Source organism: Benincasa hispida, chromosome 7 (assembly GCF_009727055.1).
Source record: "Benincasa hispida cultivar B227 chromosome 7, ASM972705v1, whole genome shotgun sequence".
NCBI classification, from domain to species: domain Eukaryota; kingdom Viridiplantae; phylum Streptophyta; class Magnoliopsida; order Cucurbitales; family Cucurbitaceae; genus Benincasa; species Benincasa hispida.
Window position 1 is genome coordinate 13,588,118 of NC_052355.1, and position 20,319 is coordinate 13,608,436.

Sequence of the window (20,319 nt, forward strand, 5' to 3'; positions counted from 1 at the left end):
TACAGACCATTTAGGTTATCACTTAAACATGATCTACCCATATGTCTCTACATACATGTTTAAGCTACAAGATAACTTTGGATGTTAGTTTATTGGTTTGTGGTTAATGCAACTAATTTTGAAATAAAACATCATATATTTCATTACATAAATAAAATTTTTGTACAATATAATTACAAACTATAGAACCCTACGAGATTTAGGACATCAACTCCAACGGTTATTTGATCAATTGTGGACCTCACACAGTTATTGATTGTAAAACACCTCACGAGGTGTGGTCTAGTAAACCTTCAGATTATTCTTTATTAAGAGTTTTTGGTTGTACTGTCTACTATCATGTTAATGAAGGTAAATTAGATCCGAGAGCTAAAAATGGTATATTTGTGGGTTTTAGGGACGAAGTTAAGGGATATAGAGTCTGGTCACCTTTTGAGAATAGAGTTATACTTAGTAGAAATGTGATATTTTATGAAAATTCTATGCTTAACTCAACCGTGAAGCCTTTTGTGATGTCTACTAATGTGGGAGAAAGTAGTAATCTTGATAAACAGGTGGAGATGCAATTCACTTTAGCTATGAATGAATTACAACATCAAGGTGGAGAAGATCAACATATTACTATAGAAACTAATGTACAACTAGAAACTAATGTGCCTGAAACATCAGAAGTTGTTTTGCCTGAGAATTCTAGCTCACAAATAGATCAACCGAGTATAGCTCGTGACAGAACTAGAAGAGTTGGTGTTGGACCTCCTGTGAGGTATGGTTTTGATGATATGGTTACTTTTGTGCTGCAAGTTGCTGAAGAGGTGGATCCTCATGAGCCATCCACCTACAGAGAAGTTGTGTCATGTAGTGAGTCTGCTCAATGGCTTGCTACTATGGAGGATGAGATGTAATCTCTTGAGAAAAATTAGACTTTAGTTAAATGGCTTAAGGAGAGAAAAATTGTTACTTGTAAATGGGTATTCAAGAAAAATAAGGGAATATTACCTTTAGAGCGTATTAAATATGAAGCTCGAGTTGTTGCTAGAGGGTTTATACAGAGGGAAGGAGTTGATTATAATGAGATCTTCTTACCAGTAGTCAGACATACTTCTATCAGGATGTTACTAGCTATAGTAGCACATCAGAATTTAGAACTTGAGCAACTAGATGTGAAGACAACTTTCTTACATGGAAAGTTGGAGGAAGAGATTTATATGACCCAGCCAGATGGGTTCCAGTGTCCAAGTAAAGAAGATTATGTTTGTATGTTGAAGAAATCTTTGTATGAGTTAAAGCAGTCTCTAAGGCAATGATACAAACGATTTGACAACTATATGGTTGGACTTGGCTATAACAAGAGTCCGTGTGATTGTTGTGTATATCACAACAAAGCTAATGATGGTTCGATGATTTATCTACTTTTATATGTAGATGATATGCTCGTAGTTGCAAAGTCCAAGTATTATATTCGAAAATTGAAGAATTTTCTCAGTGCCGAGTTTGATATGAAGGATTTGGGTGCTACTCAGAAAATTTTGGGTATGGAGATTTATAGGGACAGAGATAAGAATAAACTATTCTTATCGCAAAAAAGCTATATTTAGAAAATATTGTCCAAGTTTGGTTTGTCATCAACTAAGCCTATAAATACTCCTAGTGTTGCAAATTCTCGTTTGTCATCTGTGCTTTCACCACAATTTGAAGCTGAGAAGGAGTATATGTCTCCAGTTCCTTATGCTAGTGCAGTGGGAAGTTTGATGTATGTTATGATCTGTACTAGGCCAGATCTTGCCCATGCTGTTAGTTTTGTCAGTAGGTTCATGAGTCAACCTGAGAAAGAGCATTGGCAAGTTGTTAAAAGAATTTTTTGTTACCTTAGAGGTACATCTAATGTTGGTCTCATTTATGGGAATAACATAAAGTGTTTGGTGATCAGTTTTTCTGATTCTAATTATGCTGGAGATGTTGATAGTAGGAGGTCTATGATTGGCTATGTGTTCACTCTGGGTGGTTCTATTGTTAGTTGGAAGGCAATCTTACAGCCTACAGTTACTTTGTCTACTACTAGAGTAGAGTACATGGCCTTGACAGAAGTTGCTAAAGAGGGAATATGGCTGAGGGGATTAGTTGGTGCTCTTGGTTTGCATCATGACCAAGCTATTATATATTGTGATAGTTTAAGTGTAATATGCATAGCCGAGGATCAAGTTCATCATGAGAGAGCTAAGCACATCGATGTAAGATATCACTTCTTAAGAGGTGAGTAGAGAGTTAAAGCGATGAAAATTGATACTGCCTATAACCCTACTGATATGTTTACCAAACCGGTTCCACAAGGCAAGTTGCAACATTGTTTGGACTTGTTGAATGTTTTGAATTGTTAGTGTCCCCTTTGTAGGACATATTGAGGCAAAAGGGAGAAGTTCGGGTACGTCTGACAATGTTGATTTATGTTGCATCTGTTACATCTGTTATCTGAGAGAGAATTCAAGTCAAGGTAGAGATTTGTTGGAATGCCTTGAATTTGTTTGTTAGTGTTTCGAACAACCAAGTACAGAGGTCTCACTGGGTTAACAAACCTTGTGTTCATTCTATTTATGTTTTACGCTTGTCTTTTTGGTTGTTCTTGAGTTTGCAGATACGTTATGTGTGACATCACATAGTGAGTGGTTGAGCATCTTATTTTCATCTGTAATTAGTTTTATTAAATTTGATAAAAAGATAAAAAAAAAAATGACTTTGCAGCGTCGAGACGCTAGAGCGAACATTAAGACACCATTCATGAAAAGTTAAGGAAAGCCAACCTCGATTTTCTATTGGAATGCCTTGAATTTGTTTGTTGGCGCTTGGAACAATCAAGTACAGGGCTATTCGGAATTCTTATTTAGTACATTTATTTATTTGTAGTTATTTACGATTATGACCCTAGGGTTTAGAGTAGTGCGCTATATAAACTCTCTAACCTAGAGGCGCCGTTTTGTGTATTCAAAAAGCATTCTCTCTAATAATATGTTCTCCTTCTGCCCTGTAGACGTAGCTAACACACCGCTAGTGAACCATGTATATCTGTGTGCTGTTCTTTTTTACTTATTTTGTATCCTTTAATTGCCGATTATGTAATATTTTCCATCAACAATGTGGCATCTCAATGCTACCTCCTCCGTATGATGGCTTGATCACATGTATTTAGAGCGTTTGGACGCTTCAATCACCGTCTTGAGGTTGTTCTCTTGGGAATTCGTCGTACAACATTGTTTCATATGAAAACATCAACTCTAAAGTGCTATTGGCTCCATTTATCCATATTTTTTGCCCAAATAATCATTATTGGTCAAATTACTCAAATCTTATTATATAAGCAAATGAACTCATGAAAGCATTCATCTTTTTTTTTTTTTGTCGAAAAGCTAGCTGGCTAAAACTATAGCCAAGAAAAAAAAACATTTTGTGTGCTATCAGCATGTAGAAGGAATAAACAAGCTAGGTTTACTTATGTTGGCACTTTTAGTTTACTAGACGATTAAACACTACTAACAACATTGCGATTTTGTAAGCTTTCTTAATTGAGAGTATCACAATGCTTTAGGTTAGTATTGTGACGCTCGCCTTCTATTTTGTTGCATTGAGGAGCGTCGAGATCAAGGTTTGAGATACTTGAATACTGCCTTGGAGCATCATGGAACATCCTTGGGAGCGTTGCAACACTCCCTATAGAGGTAGACTCGTTGTTTTACTTCATGATTTGGTTGATGTCTTTGGACTCCAAATACCTCATTTAAGTTTGTGCATATCAATTTTATAATCTTGAAAAGAGATTTACTCTCATAAGAGTAGTTATTACTTTTGCCTTCTTGACTTATAGAATATTTGAATGATCATATTCTTGTATGTGTGATTAGTTAAATCATTGGTCTAATAGATGAAATAAACTCCCTGAGATATTCGTCTCCTAACATTTTTCAATCTTTTATTTTCAATAATTGTTTAGATTTAACCTTGTTTCATCAATTAGTTTATTTCTCTAAATAAAATTAATTCATTGGAAATTGTAACTAAGTTAAATAGCCCATGAATATTATTATTATTTTTGAAAAGTAGCCCATGACTATTATTGAGAAAAACATTTACCAATACTTGCTGGTCACAAAAGAAAGCAACCAAATAAGGGAATTTGTGTAGGTGGTTGACCAATAATGACAACAACTTGAATGTGTGTATTAAAAAAAAGTAACTTCGGTAGCGATTCGAACCAACTTGAATGTGTGTATTAAAAAAAAGTAACTTCGGTAGCGATTCGAACCTCGAATCTTTTTATTGAAAATATATGTCTTAATCAATTAAGCAAATAAAGATAATTGAGTCATTTTTTTTGTTTAAGATTTTCCAACTCAAGAAAGAAAAGAAAATGAACCCTAACAAGTCAACTTGAAGTCTTATTGCACTTGTTTTAATCCAATGGCTTACCATTATATTTGCAAATTTCTTCTGTCTTTTCTAAAAAATCAAACTGGCAGTTAGTTTTTTTTTCTATAATTAGATAGTCATGGAAACAAATACATTCTCATCCCTTTTCAGATTGAACACAAATCACATTATAAAAATAAGAGAGTTGCAGTTTTTAGACATGAAAGGTATTCGACGTGCATTCATGATCATGTCGATAACGAAAACTTCTCGAGTTTTCATCTTCGTTCTTTTCTTCGTCGCTGGATGCATTGCTGCCGTAGAATTCGTCGAGGACAAGGTTGTTGAATTAATAAATTCATCTGGTATTTTGTTGTTTTGTTTTTGAGCTAGCTTTATAAATTGTGTGTTTTTGCAGAAACATTTCATTGTTTTCCTGAAGGATAGACCTGCTATTTTAAATGAGGTTGATGCAATAGAATCAAATCTCAATGTTCTCATGTCAGTGAAGGAAAGGTGGGTTTATATTGAATGTTTATACTATTTATATTTTTGACCTCATAAAAAATCTAAATGGTAATAAGCATTTGGTAACCATTTAGATTCTATTTAATAAACATTTGGTAATTATTTGTTTTTAGTTTTTCTTTTTCATGTTTTTTTGTATAAATTTTAGGAGTGTTTTGAAACTTGAAGCTAAATTTTGAAAACTTAAGAAATTTTTTTTTGAAAAACTTGTATTTGCTTTTTTGAAAAATTGGCATGGATTCAAATATTTACATGAAAATGATGAGTTTAGAAAACAAATACAATTTTGGAAAAAATAAACCAAGAAAAATCAAAATAATTACCGAACGATAGATTTTTATTTTTGAAAATTAAGTGAATAAATACTATTTCGACTTTTAAATTTCTTGATTTGTTATTTACTTTGTAACACGTGTTATTTACTATTACTATTCCACTTTGACTTAATAAAAATTATCCTTGAATGTGATCATTAGAATTTTTTTTATTTTTTTTTAATTTTAAATATGCAGAGTGGAGACTTTGAACTTCATACTTTATGTTAGTTGAGATATTCCATTATTGACATGAAGTTAATTATCTACCTTATATTATTTTCAACACTGATAGAGCCACGTAGGGCCCAAAGGGGACATGTGCCCCCCTCGACTTATCGTATTTTGAATATAAAAATTTAAGTAATATTTAACAATATATATACAAAAAACCAACTTTCTTTTAGAAGTTTGAGCATGGTGTAGTGATAGAGGGCATAACTTTGATAGTCAAAGGCATGAGTTTGAATCTTGTTTATGTAATTTTAATTTATAATTTATTTTAAATCAAATTTTGGTAGTGACCTATAAAAAAAACTTTGAAGGTTTCTAAAAAATCAACCTAATTTTAAATCTATATAATAAATCATAATACTTTTTATCGATAATACTTTTGTAAAGGCTATATCAATATAAAAAGATATTTTAAAAGAAAAATAATAATAGAAATTATGTAGTCATCATTCTTTTTAAAAAAGACTTACTTTTGATTTTGATATGTCTTATATAGAAATAACTTTAGGAGAACTATTTACAGATTCTGGTATAAGAATTAAAATTTATAAAAATAATCATAATATTTAAGATCAAGTTTATAGACCATATTTACCACAATGTTCTTAACAGTCTCATATTCATATTTTTCAATTAAAAAAATTTGGATCAGTTTTAAAATATGAAAACTTGTAAAAGACAATTGTAATATCTATTAAATTAGTTAATTTATGGAGCTATGAATACATATATATTTACGTTCTTCTAAAAGTTTTTAATTATATAGTGTCTTTATACAAAATTCTCGACTCTGCCACTGATTTTCAATATGTTTCATTTAACTTATGAAAGTGTGAATTATATAATAGTGGCAACTCTACTTAAAGTATACTTTTTACAGCAATGTGGAAGCAAAAAAGTCTATGGTGTATAGTTACACAAACAACTTTAATGCCTTTGCTGCCAAACTTAATGAGGAGGAGGCCAAAAGATTGTCAGGTAATTGCATTCTTACATAGTAAAAAACTTAGTTGCAGTCTGCACCCATCTTTTGTCCAACTCGATCAATATTTAATGGTATTACGTCATATGACACATGACATATCTTTTATAAAAATAATCTTTTAAAAAATTTGTATGTATGTAGTCATGACTATATCTAATCATTTTTTTTTTTTTATGTATGCATCTGTCTTTCTCTTTCTTTCGATTTGCATTTCTTTCCTTTTTATTTTCTTAATTTGCTATTTACGCCTTACTATTTTTAAAAATTTCTATCTCTAGTGCTTGTATTCTTCTTTATTTGATTTTTACCCCTATTTTCATTTTCTCTATGATATATGGCTTTGATGTAGAGAGGGGAGATGTGAATCATGTGATCCCAAACAAGTATAGAAAGCTACAAACAACAAGATCTTGGGACTTCCTTGGATTGTCTTCCAATGCAAGAAGAAATACCAAACATGAGAGTGACATTGTTGTGGGTTTATTTGATACAGGTAATTCATCTTCTTTTTATATTCTTTCAAAATAAGCATAACTTAACCGACATATAATGTGTACACTGAAAAGCACAGAAGGTAGGTAAATATATAATTTTTTATATATTATAATTATTTTTTTTCTTTGGGGTGGTAAAAAATAGGATAATTATTCTAAATGATGGAATTGTTTAAAATATTTTCAAATTTAGCAAAATGTTACTGTATACCAATGTTGTGTCGATGACATTTTGTAAATAAAGTTACACATTTCTCTATATTTAAAAACGATTCTAAAAAATAGATATCTTTTTTTTACTCATAATTATAGTTGTGAACATTATTGATAATTAATTATAGGGATCACACCAACGGCTGATAGCTTTAAAGATGATGGGTTTGGTCCTCCACCCAAAAAATGGAAAGGCACCTGTCTTCACTTTGCAAATTTCACTGGCTGCAACAAGTAATTTCAATTTCTGATTTTTATTTATTTACCATTTTTTTCCTTTTTTAATTTAACAATTATGAGAGATAATAATATAATCGTAAATTAGATTAAGTTATTTGATTATAAAAATTTTAAATTTAGAGATTGAATGAAAAATAGAGTTGTATTTCATTCAGTATTTTAAATATAAGATAGGATTCTCATATCAATTATTATATTGCATTAGATGATAATAGTTAAAATATTATTTTGATTTCTGAACTTAATTCAATTTTAGATCCTACTGCTAGTTTATTATTATTATTTTTTAAAAAATAACTGTTTATTCTCTACTAACATTTTTACTATAACTTTTTAAAAATTATTCACATATTTTATTTTCAGACATGAAAATTATTATTATTGTTCAACAATTTTTTTGTTAAAATTAATTTTGAAAATTAAAATAACAGAAAAGGAAGACAATTTCAATAGTTAACCTTTTCTTATAGACAATTTCAATATATGATAGAACATTTAACCTATTCTCTCTCTTTCGCTAATCTTTTTTTTATATGGGTGAAGCAAACTCATCGGAGCAAGATATTTCAAGCTCGACGGCCTCCCCGACCCCCTTGATATTTTGTCGCCAGTAGACGTTAACGGCCACGGCACACACACGGCCTCAACAGCCGCCGGCAATGTGATCGCCGGAGCCAACCTCTCTGGCTTGGCTCAAGGAACTGCCCGTGGCGGCGTGCCATCGGCCAGAGTTGCCATGTACAAGGTTTGCTGGACTAGCACCGGATGCTCCGATATGGATCTTCTGGCTGCCTTCGACGCTGCCATACGGGATGGTGTCGATGTCATTTCGATATCCATCGCTGGCATTGGCTTCGGCAATTACACTGAGGACCCGATCTCAATCGGCGCGTTTCAGGCCATGAAGAAGGGCATCATCACCGTGGCGGCTGCCGGCAACAATGGCCCCAGTGCCGGCACTGTTGTGAACCACGCGCCGTGGATCGTGACGGTTGCTGCCAGTTCAATTGATCGGAGATTTATCAGCCCATTGCAGTTGGGCAATGGGAAGAACATTTCTGTAAGTTTATTGTATATATTTTGTACCAAAACTTATAATACTTTTTTTTTTATATTACTTATATTTAATCTAAAATTCTTGCTTAATTTTCATTTGCTAAGTTTATTGAAATAATTTCGAAATTAAACTACATTTTTATGCAAATTTTGAGAGCATCAAGATAGCTTAGCTGGTATTTATTAAAATTAACATGGTCTTTTATTTTTCTTAATTTTTTTTTATTAAAAAGAGGGTCAAAATAAGATTTAAACATTATTCTTAAAGTGCAAATATTATGTGACAATTATTTATTTTTGTAGTTGTACTTTTGAAATATTAAAAAAGAAAAACTCTTAAAATGAGACTTAATTTATAATTTCCAAAACATTCTTTCAAAATAATTAATAATTAATAATAGAAGAGACGGAGTATTAATTAAATTAAGCTTTAAAATGAATTGGGGATTAAAATTAATGTAAATTATTAATTATTACTAGTTAAATGTTGAAAATACCTAAATACTAATTTGTCAATCAAATAATGGCTCCTTAACATTTTTACAAGGAAGACAAATTGACTACTTTTTAGTTTGAAATATTATTTTTGTTTAGTACTTTCAACGTTGTTCAATTTTATTATGTTAAAGTTGATTTCTTCAAATTTTCTTTTATTTATTAATATTTTTATTACACATTTTGGAATCATAATCATTATATAATATTTTCCTTGTATAAAAATTAATTTTAAATTACTAAATTACAAATTTAGTTATTGAAAGTACATAGACTATAATTGAACACTTGAAAATATAAAGACTAAAATTGAACAAACTCTAAAATACGAGAACTAAGACGATATTTTAATTGTATTTTACAATCTATCCTCCTTTATTTCATTTAGTTAACCTATTTCATTGTATACTCACATGTTCACTTTGGTTATTAATATTTGGGACATTGGAACTACTCATATATCATATTGTATACTTTGGACATGAGCTCTCGTATAGTTTTATTTGTGAATTCATCTACGATGTTTGATACTAATAGAGACATTATCTCTAACTCAAGTATACACGATCTTCCTATTTTCTAGTCAATATAGAATAACTTTAGTTAGTTTTCGACCCAAAAGTATCTATTACCAATTACCCAAATGAGTAAGTAGATTTATTATCTTGAATTTCCATTATTGTTTTGGAAAAGCGTATGTTTGATGTTGGTATGAATTATATATGGACAGGGAGTAGGAATAAACCTATTCAATCCACAGCAAAAGATGTACAAATTAGTGAGTGGAGGAGATGTGGCAAAGGACATAGAGAGCAAAGATAGTGCCATGTTTTGTGTAGAGGGCTCACTTGATCCAATCAAGGTCAAAGACAGCATTGTGTTTTGCAAATTGATGACTTGGGGAGCTGATTCTGTTGTCAAATCAATTGGTGCTTATGGTGCTATCCTTCAAAGTGATCAGTTTATTGACAATACTGACATCTTCATGGCCCCTTCCACCTTGGTTAGTAGCTTTGTTGGTCTTACTATTGACTCCTACATCCACTCCACGAGGTAATAAAAAGTCCTTACCCTTTGTATTTCGTCTTTATTTTGTTCGTTACGGTTAAACGTCACATTATATAGGAAAAATAATGAGTAATGTCTAGGAACAATTACAAATATAACAGGTCAGACTCAAAGTATTAGTAAGTATAACATAATGCAAAATTTAGATCCAACTCTTGAAGTCTATCAACGATATTGATTCGTATATCCGTGATAGAGTCTATCATTGATTGATTTTTCTATATTTGCAATTTTTTAAAAATATTGCTATAAACTTAATTATAAGTCCTGAAAGTGCTACTCATTTGAATTATTCCACTAATATAGCATTCGAGCCCATGAAGCTCAAATTATGAAAGTGTATTTTTATTTATCATTCATTTGAATTTTAATATGGTATAGGAGCTAATGAAATCGAAATAGGTGTTTGATCTAGAAAAACTAAAAACGGGACGAGACTCATGAATAATGAAAACATAACCTGACAAATACCATTTTGAAAGGGCATATGGAGGATCATAAATTAAAAAAATAGAGACACCGTATAATATTTATAAGATGCATAGATTACTCTCATTATATTGCCAATTAATTTTGAGATGAGCTTCGTATTTTTCCTAATAGAAAAGATTGATTAGTATAAATGACAGTCATTTGATATGGTTTCTACTACTATTGATAAGAGAATTGATTTTGGGGAATGGGTTTGATTTGAGAATAGAACACCAACGGCAGTGATATACAAAACAAGACAACTCAGAGCAGCAGCTCCATTTGTTGCTGCCTTCTCATCCAGAGGCCCAAATCCAGGCTCCACCCGCATTCTAAAGGTATATTCTACCTATGATTTTCTGTTTTTTTATTATTTTTTCTTAATATTTTCAAAAACCAAGTAAAGTTTTTATCTTTTTATTTTAAAAAAGTGTGTAGTTCTCAAAATTTATGTTTGTTTTTAAAATTTGAACTAGAATTTCAATGTTTCTTTGAGAAAAATGTGATAATAATAATTGAAAAATGAGAGAAAGAAGCATACATTTCAAAAGTATAAAACTAAAAAGTAAAATCGTTATCAAATGAGACCTAAACTTCAAATCAATTAGGCATCAAATATGTATTCTATATAAAATTTTTCTATTATAAGATGGTTGTGGATGTATTATAGCCGGATATAGCAGCACCAGGAGTGAACATATTGGCGGGTTACACGCCACTGAAGTCATTGACAGGGCTGAAGGGTGACAGTCAGTTCTCCAAATTCACGCTCATGTCCGGCACTTCCATGGCATGCCCCCACGTCGCCGCCGCCGCCACCTACGTCAAGTCTTTCCACCCTCTTTGGTCTCCCGCCGCCATTAGATCCGCCTTGCTCACCACCGGTATGCTTTATCACTATACTTCTTTATCCTCTCTCTTTTGTTTTGTTGTTGGTAGTTGCTTTCTATCCTCTTGATTAGTTTAACAAGTTTGAAATTCAATTTTGTCATCTAAATTGATTTTAGTTTCGATATTATTAGATTTTCTATTTCGGGTTCAAACTTTTAAAATGTTTATTCTATTATTTGATAGTACGAGATTCCATCTCAAAATCAATTGACAATGGGAGAGGTAGTCCATGTATCTTATAAGAAGTTTGATATCCTTTGGTTTTTTCAAGGTGAAATTTTCAACATGCTCCCTCAAGATAGTACCTCTTTTGGGTTCACCATTCTTGATCATATGACAATTTGTTTTTATTAGATCAAATATTCATATGGGTTTTGTGGGCTCTGATACCAAATTTGATAGTATGGGATTCCATCTCAAAATCAGTTGGCAATGAAAACAGTATGTCATATATGTTATAAGTGCATGATATCTCGGTTTTTCGATGGTTGGATTCTCAACATTTGAGTGCCGTATAAAAATGGTTAATTTTGGTTATATTGTTTATTTGATTTAGTACCTTGTTCTGTATTAGAATAACAACAAGCTTTTAATGTTTACATTGTTACATAAATATGGATGACAAAGAACAACTATATGAATTGGGTGCGTGAATTTTATGCGATAGAATACAGTATAGGGCGATTTATTACTTTTTGAATGTTTTAGGTCTACTATGGTTATTATTTATTACTATTATTATTAAAATCATAGGACTAAGACTGTCCCTTTTCTAATTAGGTATTGATGATTTTTTTTTTTTTTTGAAAGGTACTAATTAAATGATATATATAGAAAAAAGAAAAATTTAAACCAATTGTATAATAAATCACACCTAGATAACCAAATCAAACCACACGAAATGTCATAGCAAATGATAACATATTTTTGTTTAGTTTAATAAATATAGAAGTGATGGTTGAATTTTATCATTTTAAAGTTAAGTACTAATATTTTTTGTCTTTAATTATGAAGCAACACCAATTAGTCGACGAATGAATCCTAACGGAGAATTCGGGTACGGTGCCGGCAACCTAAATCCAGCTAAAGCCAAAAACCCTGGTCTAATCTATGACCTCGACGATATGTCCTACATCCAATTTCTTTGTAGTGAAGGTTACACTGGATCTTCAATTGCCATCCTCACCGGAACAAAATCCTTAGACTGCTCCACAATAATCCCCGGCCAAGGCTACGACTCTCTCAATTACCCAACCTTTCAACTCACTCTCAAAAGCACCCAACAACCAACGACTGCCGTGTTTTGGCGAGAAGTGACCAATGTCGGTCGTCCTGTCTCTACATACAATGCCACAATTAGGGCGCCGCCTGGCGTGGAGATCATGGTGGTGCCGACAACTTTGTCGTTCTCCCAGTTGCTACAAAAGCAGAGGTTTAAGGTTGTTGTGAAGTCTGGTCCTTTGCCGTCGACAAACATGGTGTCGGGTTGGATTTCTTGGGTTGATGTTCGATATGTTGTGAGAAGTCCGATTGTTGTTTATAGCCCGTGAAGACCAATACACACACATTTTGAGATTTGTTGCTCAATGGCTTGGAGATAATTTGACATGTTTGATTGAATATTTGGATGATATATAGGAACATTAGATAATGTAAAAGGTGACTAATCATTTCAGATTTAAGAAATTCCACTTTAAAATTTCAATAATGAATAAACTATTTAATTAAAAATTGTTTAATAGAATATATTTGAAGTGTTACTTTTTTTTTTTAATAAAAAAAGAAAGAAAGAAAAGAAAACAAACAAAGTGAATAACTTTCCACAGCAATCTGTGCAAAATTTAAAGAAAAATTTACGAAGATGGAAAATAACTAACTTTTCTTTGAATCTTTATATATATATATAACCTCTAAAAAGTTTCACTGTCTTCTCCAAATCTTTTAAACAATTTTCAACTTCAACTTTTGTTTTCCTCATTCTAATTTTCTCTCTCTAACATAATATATCCCTAAAATTTTTCCTTTCTTATTTCTCTCTAAAAAAATCATTTTTCTCTCTAGTTTAACTTAAAAGTTTTTCGTCCTACTTAATCATTAAGATCAATATTGGTGCCTAACAATTTAACAAATGGGGGTAGCTCCTCGTGTTTATTTTATAATTTTTAGTGATTGAAGTATGAAAGAAGCAAATTAAAAAGGTATTTAAGGAGTGAGAAAAAAATAAAAGAAGCAAAAAAAAAAAAGGCCATTTTAAATATATAAAAAAATATTTACATTTTGTAGCAAAAAATTAGCAAAGTACAAAACAGTTTTGAAACTTTTTGTTATAAAATCTAAATATTTTTTAGATTTTTCTGTTTATAAGAATTTTTCAAAAAAAAAAAAAAAAAACATCAAAACTCAATAACGGTGAAAGCAAAATAATATAATTATTGTATGTCTAACATAAGAATATAGTTGTATTTTAGTGGCGAGAATTTCCCATTGTGGTCGTGGAGACCTAGGCCTGAATCCTAGCATCACATTTTTTTTTAAACTTTTAACAATATATAGAGTTGGATTTTCAAGATACTTTATTTATTTATTTTGGATCAAATTTGAGATGCTTTATTAAGCTATCGCAGGAGATTTTCAAAGAAATATGTTTTGTAGATTTGAACTTGTGTTTACTATTCTTTGATGCACGTATGGTTCGATTTTCAATATTTGATCCTATGATTCTCTTTGTTGAATGTATATGCTTGCTTTAAGGAAGCAGTGCAACTATAGTTGGATCTCCAATACCCGATCCTCTGATTCTCCTTGTTGAATGTGTATGCTTGATTATTTGAAGGAGTGGAACACTTTAATGTTCTTGAAGATTACTTTGATGTTCTTGAAGATTAAGTCCAAAGAACTTTAGTCTTCAAATGTGATTTAACTTAAGAAGTTAGGGAGTCTTTTGATTGTTGGAGAATTCTCTCTAAGCTCTCTGGAACCTTAAATTTTTGAACCTTTCAAGTGAAGGATAACTCCTCTATTTATAGAGTTTTAAGGTGGACTTTGTGGGTTTTGACTTGGTTGGTTTATGGACTTGATCTTGGGTCCAACTAATTGAATTTGTGTCTTAATTAGCATTTGAGCCAAATTTAGCCTTTTTTGGACAATTGAACTTTAGCCCAAATATTATTACCAATTTGAACCAAACTATTATAAGATTGGTTACACAAATGACAATCAAGCTCAAAATAATAAAAGATGTAGTACAAGAATAAACATATTAGAGATATGACACAAAATTAGAGTCAAATATTACTAATATCAGCTATCAATGATAGCCATATTTGTAAAAGACTAAAAAGTTCATGCGTAGTCCACAGTTTCACATGTTTCTTCTTCCATGATATGCTAGGAAAGAGGCATCATGAAACCTCTCTCCGCCAATTAAATGAAATGAGTTACTATAATTAGTTAATTAGAGTGGTAAATTGGAGTGGAAGAGAGGAAGGGGGAAGAGGTTTGGTATGGATGGTGATAGTGCATGAAAAATAAAAGCAAGAACATAAAAACAATGGGTAAATGTAACTTAACATTGGATTAATCTAGTTTTGAGTGCGAGAGAAATTTCTATATAATTTTCATTATCGATTTCCATTAACTAAACATTCATTCAATTTATGTTTGCACAACGACTTACTTAGTCTAGTCAAACTTATTGACGCTATAGATAGCTGAACCATTCGATCAAATTAAACAAGCGTCCTAAGTATCAATTAAAGCCTAAGCTCTAATTAAACTATATGCATTAATCCTATTGGATTTAGAAGTGGACATATAAAATTAAAAATATTTTCATTACGCGCTAGGATTCTATTATGTGATTAACTATTGGGAAAGTTCAACTAATTAATCAATTTATCTATGAACCTATTCAAGGTCTATGGGAAGCCTGCATTCCTAGCATACACGATTCAACCATTGCTACTTGTTAGATTAAAGCTAGGCGATCTTAAACATGCAAGCCAATCTATTAGCTTAGATATATATTCATGATAGGGGCGTCAATCTACACACAAACACATATCTAAATGAAACAAGGTTCAAAGAAGGCATAGACCAATATACATTCAGCCGATTCATAGAAAATTTCAAGAGAATACAAAGGATTCTTACTCCCAAAACTAAATAAAATCTTACCTCATCATCTCATAGATGAGAGAAAGAGGGGAGTTCCAATCCATTAATTACAACCCGAAAGAAAGCAACATCTGACCTAAATATGCTGAAAAAATAGAGGAAGAAGAAACGTTTTGAGTCTAACTTCGGCCTCTAACCACCATGCTTAAAGCCCTAAAAAATAAGAGATTTATTTTATAGACACAAGGGCAGCGTGGGCCCGGGGGGGGGGGGGGGGTGGGTGGGCGCAACGCTGCGCCTTGTGCCCACATTATAGTTCTGTTCGTCAGCATAGAAGGCAGTGTCGTGAATTGTGTCTGTTCGTCAAAGTTTGGAGCACCGTAGTGCCACATGACAACACCATGGCCTTATGGCATTTTCTTCGAAGATAGCTCTAAAAAAAAGCGTCGAGTGAGGCATCACTACGTAGTGTTGCACTCTTCTAGTGGCAAAATGATCATTTTACATCTGTTGAAGCCCCAGTTGCTTGATATCATTCCAAATAGCTTCAAATCAACCTCAAACTACTTATAAGACTCTGATATGCATGAATTGCTCGAAAACCTACAAAACTAGATATTTAAAAACTTTAATCTCGATAAGCAAGCGAGATTAGGGACATTAAAGTAGCTCTTTTCGAGAGTTATCATTCCAGTTTTCTCAAATTGAAAGCTATCACTAATAGTAGCCATAAGTGGCTATCACTTATAGCTACTATATGTTATTATCACTAATAGTTTTTATCAGTGATACATTCAATTTGAGAAATATTAATACGAGCTTGAATATTAACACTTGAAATATTAGCTTTCAGTTTGCTATCAGTTATCAATAGCTATCATTGATACACTTTCATCAATTTGAATCAGCCTTGAAATATTAACACTTAATGCTATCAGTGACTATTAATGATAAACTTTTATAAGTAGTTATCAACTTTGAAAGAAAACTATCAACTTTCAAATATTAATATTTAAAGCTATAACTAATAGAAGTCTATCAATGAGAATAAATGACTATCACTGATATCTACCAAAGTCATATTACCAATATCATTTATATTATCCATTTACTTGATATATACCTAAGTCATATCACTGATATACAAATATTATTGATAGCTTCTACAATGATAGCTTCTATCAATGCCTATCACTGATGGCTTTTATCAGTGGCTATCACTTATAGACTTTCATCAATAGTAATCACATTGAAAGATTGACGTTTTAAGCTACGATACAAAGATATTAGTTGCTATTAGAGATAGATTTCTAGTGGTTATCAACATTGAAAGATTGAGCTATCTATGATATAAAACTATTAGTGGCTATCAATAATAGAATTTTATCAATGACTATCAATTTTGAAATATTAACACTCAATGCCATTAGTGGCTATCACCGATAGACATCTATTATGACTCTATTTAGTAGATTTCTATATGTGGCTATCAAGTCTGAAAGAAAGCTATCAACTTTAAAATATAAATTATAAGAAGTCTATAAGTGAGTATCATTGATATCTATACAAGCCACTAAAGGTATTGAATTCTTATGTGGAAGCACGTGATCGCTTTGCCCCAATTTTGGTTCAAGAACAAAATTACATAATAGAGATAAAAAGGAAAATTAAGCATGTTTTCTACCGAATTTTGTAGGAGGAGAATATGTTATTTTTGTAGAACTCTTCTTCTAATAAAATTCTCCTGATCTTCAAAAAAAAAAAAAAAAGAAAAAAAAAAGAAAAAGCATGAGCAAAAAGGGACACCAACAAAAAAATCTTCTATACTAGGACAAGGATGGTTTATGGAAACCGCTTGAAAGAGAAGGAAATGAGTAAATTTTGGTAGAGAATTATTTTTCTATTAACTTTGAGAGAGAGCTATATGAGAAACAGATGAAGCCTTTTTTTCTTTTCTGTAATCTCACATCTTTGCCCTCACAAGAGTCCTGAGGAACATTTAAAAGAAAAAATGTGAGGAGAGTCAACTCTCCTCCCCACTCACTACTCCCCTGCAACAACAGGATAGTTATTTACTTTAATTAATTAAATTAAATTAATTAAATCTAATTTAATTAATTCATATATTTAATGTATATTTGAATCATATTCTAATATACATATTCTCTCATATCATATCGTTTTAATATGTATATTTGATAGCACGATAAAAGTGCTCTTTTTCCTAATTGAATTTGAGCTCGTTCATGCATTTTATGTGTTTATTATGCTATTTTGTAGGATTGAGCAACTAAGAGGTAGAACGGACCATTGAAGTTGAAACGAAACAAAAATGAACCACAACTAAGCTCTGTAGTATCAATCGTGAAGAAAGATAGTAGAAATTCACCAAATTACCCTTGGGCATAGCGTAACTGCGCTTGGCACTTGAAGCTAGAAGCATACAAAATTAGGGAGCGATGTGACTCTACCATGAAGTGCCACGATGCTTCGAACATTGACAGACACAAAATGATTTGTGAGTGTGCTTGGAGTGTTGTAGTACTCGAACGTATGCAATTCGACGAGGATCAAGAGCGTCGTGGCGCTATACCCTAGCATCAAAAGCATCAAGAACATATGCCAACCCCTGTCTATATTTATATTTTTGGTCGATCTAGGTCATTCTATGCTTGATTTGGATGCCTCCAACTCCATTTTCTCTATCTTTTCTTCTTCCCAATCATAACTTCTTTCAGTTTTTCATTTATTCACATTTGGACTTCATCTTGGCACAATATGTGTGACTAAGGTAAGTGTTTTTAGCTTAGGATATGATTGAATTCCATTATATCTTGGTTGGGACACTTGAATTTTCAATTTTATGATGTATGCTTGCTGAAATTCTATTCTTGAATGATATTTTAATTTCTATGCATTGAATTTATGGGTTTTTGGCTAACTCTAATTTATTATATTATTGTTAGAGAATGGAAATGCATCTAATGTGTTTTTATTCTTAAAGGATCAAGAGTTAAATTATGCTTGGGTATGATTTATGTTGTTTAGGATAATCTTTTCACAAACATTGCGTGATTAACTAGTTTCAGGAATGATTCGATAAGTAACTTAGGCTAACTGAGTTATTAAATCGACTAATCTAAAATACGTTTCTGTGGGTGCTTAATTGATATAGACACAAATGAACCCAATTAGTTAAGCATCTAGGTTGATTAAGAAATTAATCAATAGATTAAGGCATGTAGCTTTGGTCTTCTAGAGTGCATGAGCTAAGATTAAAACAAGTAAGCATTGTATAAATTAGAAGTTCTATGATTAACCATGTGAATAGGTGGATTTTGAATCCCTAGGCTAGGCTTTTTAATCGAATTAATTCCCTTTTAATTATGCTTTTAAATTCATTTTATTTAATTTCAATTGCCAATAAAACAACCAACAATCACCCTTAGTGACCACTCAAATTCATAAGTGGGCTTTAACATCTCAAGATTCCTTGTGGATACTATTGAGAATGTCCTAAAACTTGCAGTTTGTAAACTTCAAACATATTCTATTCACAATAAAGATATTATTGAGATTTCTTTTAATAAAGATATTATTGAAGATGTTCTTGAATTTCATTCATTACTAATTCCAATAAACTAACCCGTGACTATAACATGAATACTTAAACTGTATGTAGAGACATAAAAGTGGATCAAGTTTTAGTATTTAGTCAAAAAGATCTATAAGTATATGGATAGGGTTAGATACCTTATCCTGGGGACACTAAGAATGCGGCCCACTTTGTATATTGATACAAACGATGTGATCCTAAAGTCATTCATGTAGAAACATGTGATTGGGGGCATCCTATGCAAAAAATATTTGTATAAGACTGGACCACAAAATAATCACTTTTCTTTATAAATACCGTTTACTATTAGAACTAACTATTTCAGTTCGATAACAAAAGGTAACTCGACCTTAATCCTGAGCTAACTATGAACTTCTATTTATTCGGGATCATCCTTTAAACTGCATAGATACGAGTTGTTCAACATTATCACTCAATAAGCTTGCCATTTCAGGGGTAAGACTGAATAGATAGTTGGGGACATAGTTCCACAAGACGAAATTCGCACTTACCCGTTTAGGATTAGCAGAAAGGTTATTCCTTAAGTACTGACTCCTGGTCTTGAATAAAGGGGCCCTTCCCTCTTATGGCTGAGAGGGATTCGATTTGTTGGTAAGACTATAAATCAATTGTTCATTAGATGACTAGTGGAGACTTAAGGAGCAAGATGTATTACAGGGGTAAAATAGTATTTTTGACCTAGTTATAAATACGAACATCCTGTGAAGGGTTAATTTACTGATAATGGTTAAATCAAGTGAACGAAAATATATCCATAGTGAGGAGAGTGCTACTACTGAGCTATAGTGGTATGTCTCGATAGTTAATGAATATTGATTAATTCGGATTAAAGAGTTTAGCCAATTAATCTCAAACCGTTGAAGCTCATGATTTGTAGGTCCATTAGACCCCTCAACAAACGCATAAAAGGATTAAACTTTAGAGTAGCATGTTGAGAGAATTTGAAATGTTCAAACTCGATTTAAGGTTTGGATTATTATATTTGATATAATTAATGTTTAATTAACGAATTACAGTTTTTAGAGAGTTGATACTATTTAAATATGATTTAAATATTTGATGAGGTGTTTTAAATAATTTAATATTTTGTTATTAAATTAAATTAATTAATTATCCTTTTTAATTTACTTTGAATTTGTGAAGTTCAAAATTTGTGAAATTGGATTATTAATATATGAATTT

At 31.6% G+C, this 20,319-nt stretch overlaps 1 protein-coding gene across 1 annotated transcript; it reads left to right on the forward strand.

Moving 5' to 3' along the window:
- The first annotated feature begins 512 nt into the window (after window positions 1-512).
- Window positions 513-13,019, forward strand: LOC120080987 (subtilisin-like protease SBT4.14). The gene is made up of 13 exons (XM_039035668.1): window positions 513-898; window positions 1,649-2,250; window positions 2,390-2,488; window positions 2,630-2,682; window positions 4,814-4,911; window positions 6,352-6,449; window positions 6,806-6,949; window positions 7,292-7,397; window positions 7,947-8,463; window positions 9,685-10,007; window positions 10,723-10,831; window positions 11,164-11,377; window positions 12,399-13,019. The coding sequence occupies exons 1-13, from the start codon at window positions 513-515 to the stop codon at window positions 12,932-12,934; spliced, it is 3,285 nt and encodes a 1,094-aa protein (XP_038891596.1). The 3' UTR covers window positions 12,935-13,019.
- The last annotated feature ends 7,300 nt before the right edge of the window (window positions 13,020-20,319 follow it).

What these genes read in the sequence shown, in the direction of transcription:
- LOC120080987 (XM_039035668.1), top strand. Translation starts at nt 513, where the DNA reads ATGTCTACTAATGTGGGAGAAAGTAGTAATCTTGATAAACAGGTGGAG. An exon ending in GCTACTATGGAGGATGAGAT is followed by an intron (nt 899 to 1,648) that starts GTAATCTCTTGA and finishes AAATACTCCTAG; the next exon opens with TGTTGCAAATTCTCGTTTGT. An exon ending in AATTTCACTGGCTGCAACAA is followed by an intron (nt 7,398 to 7,946) that starts GTAATTTCAATT and finishes ATATGGGTGAAG; the next exon opens with CAAACTCATCGGAGCAAGAT.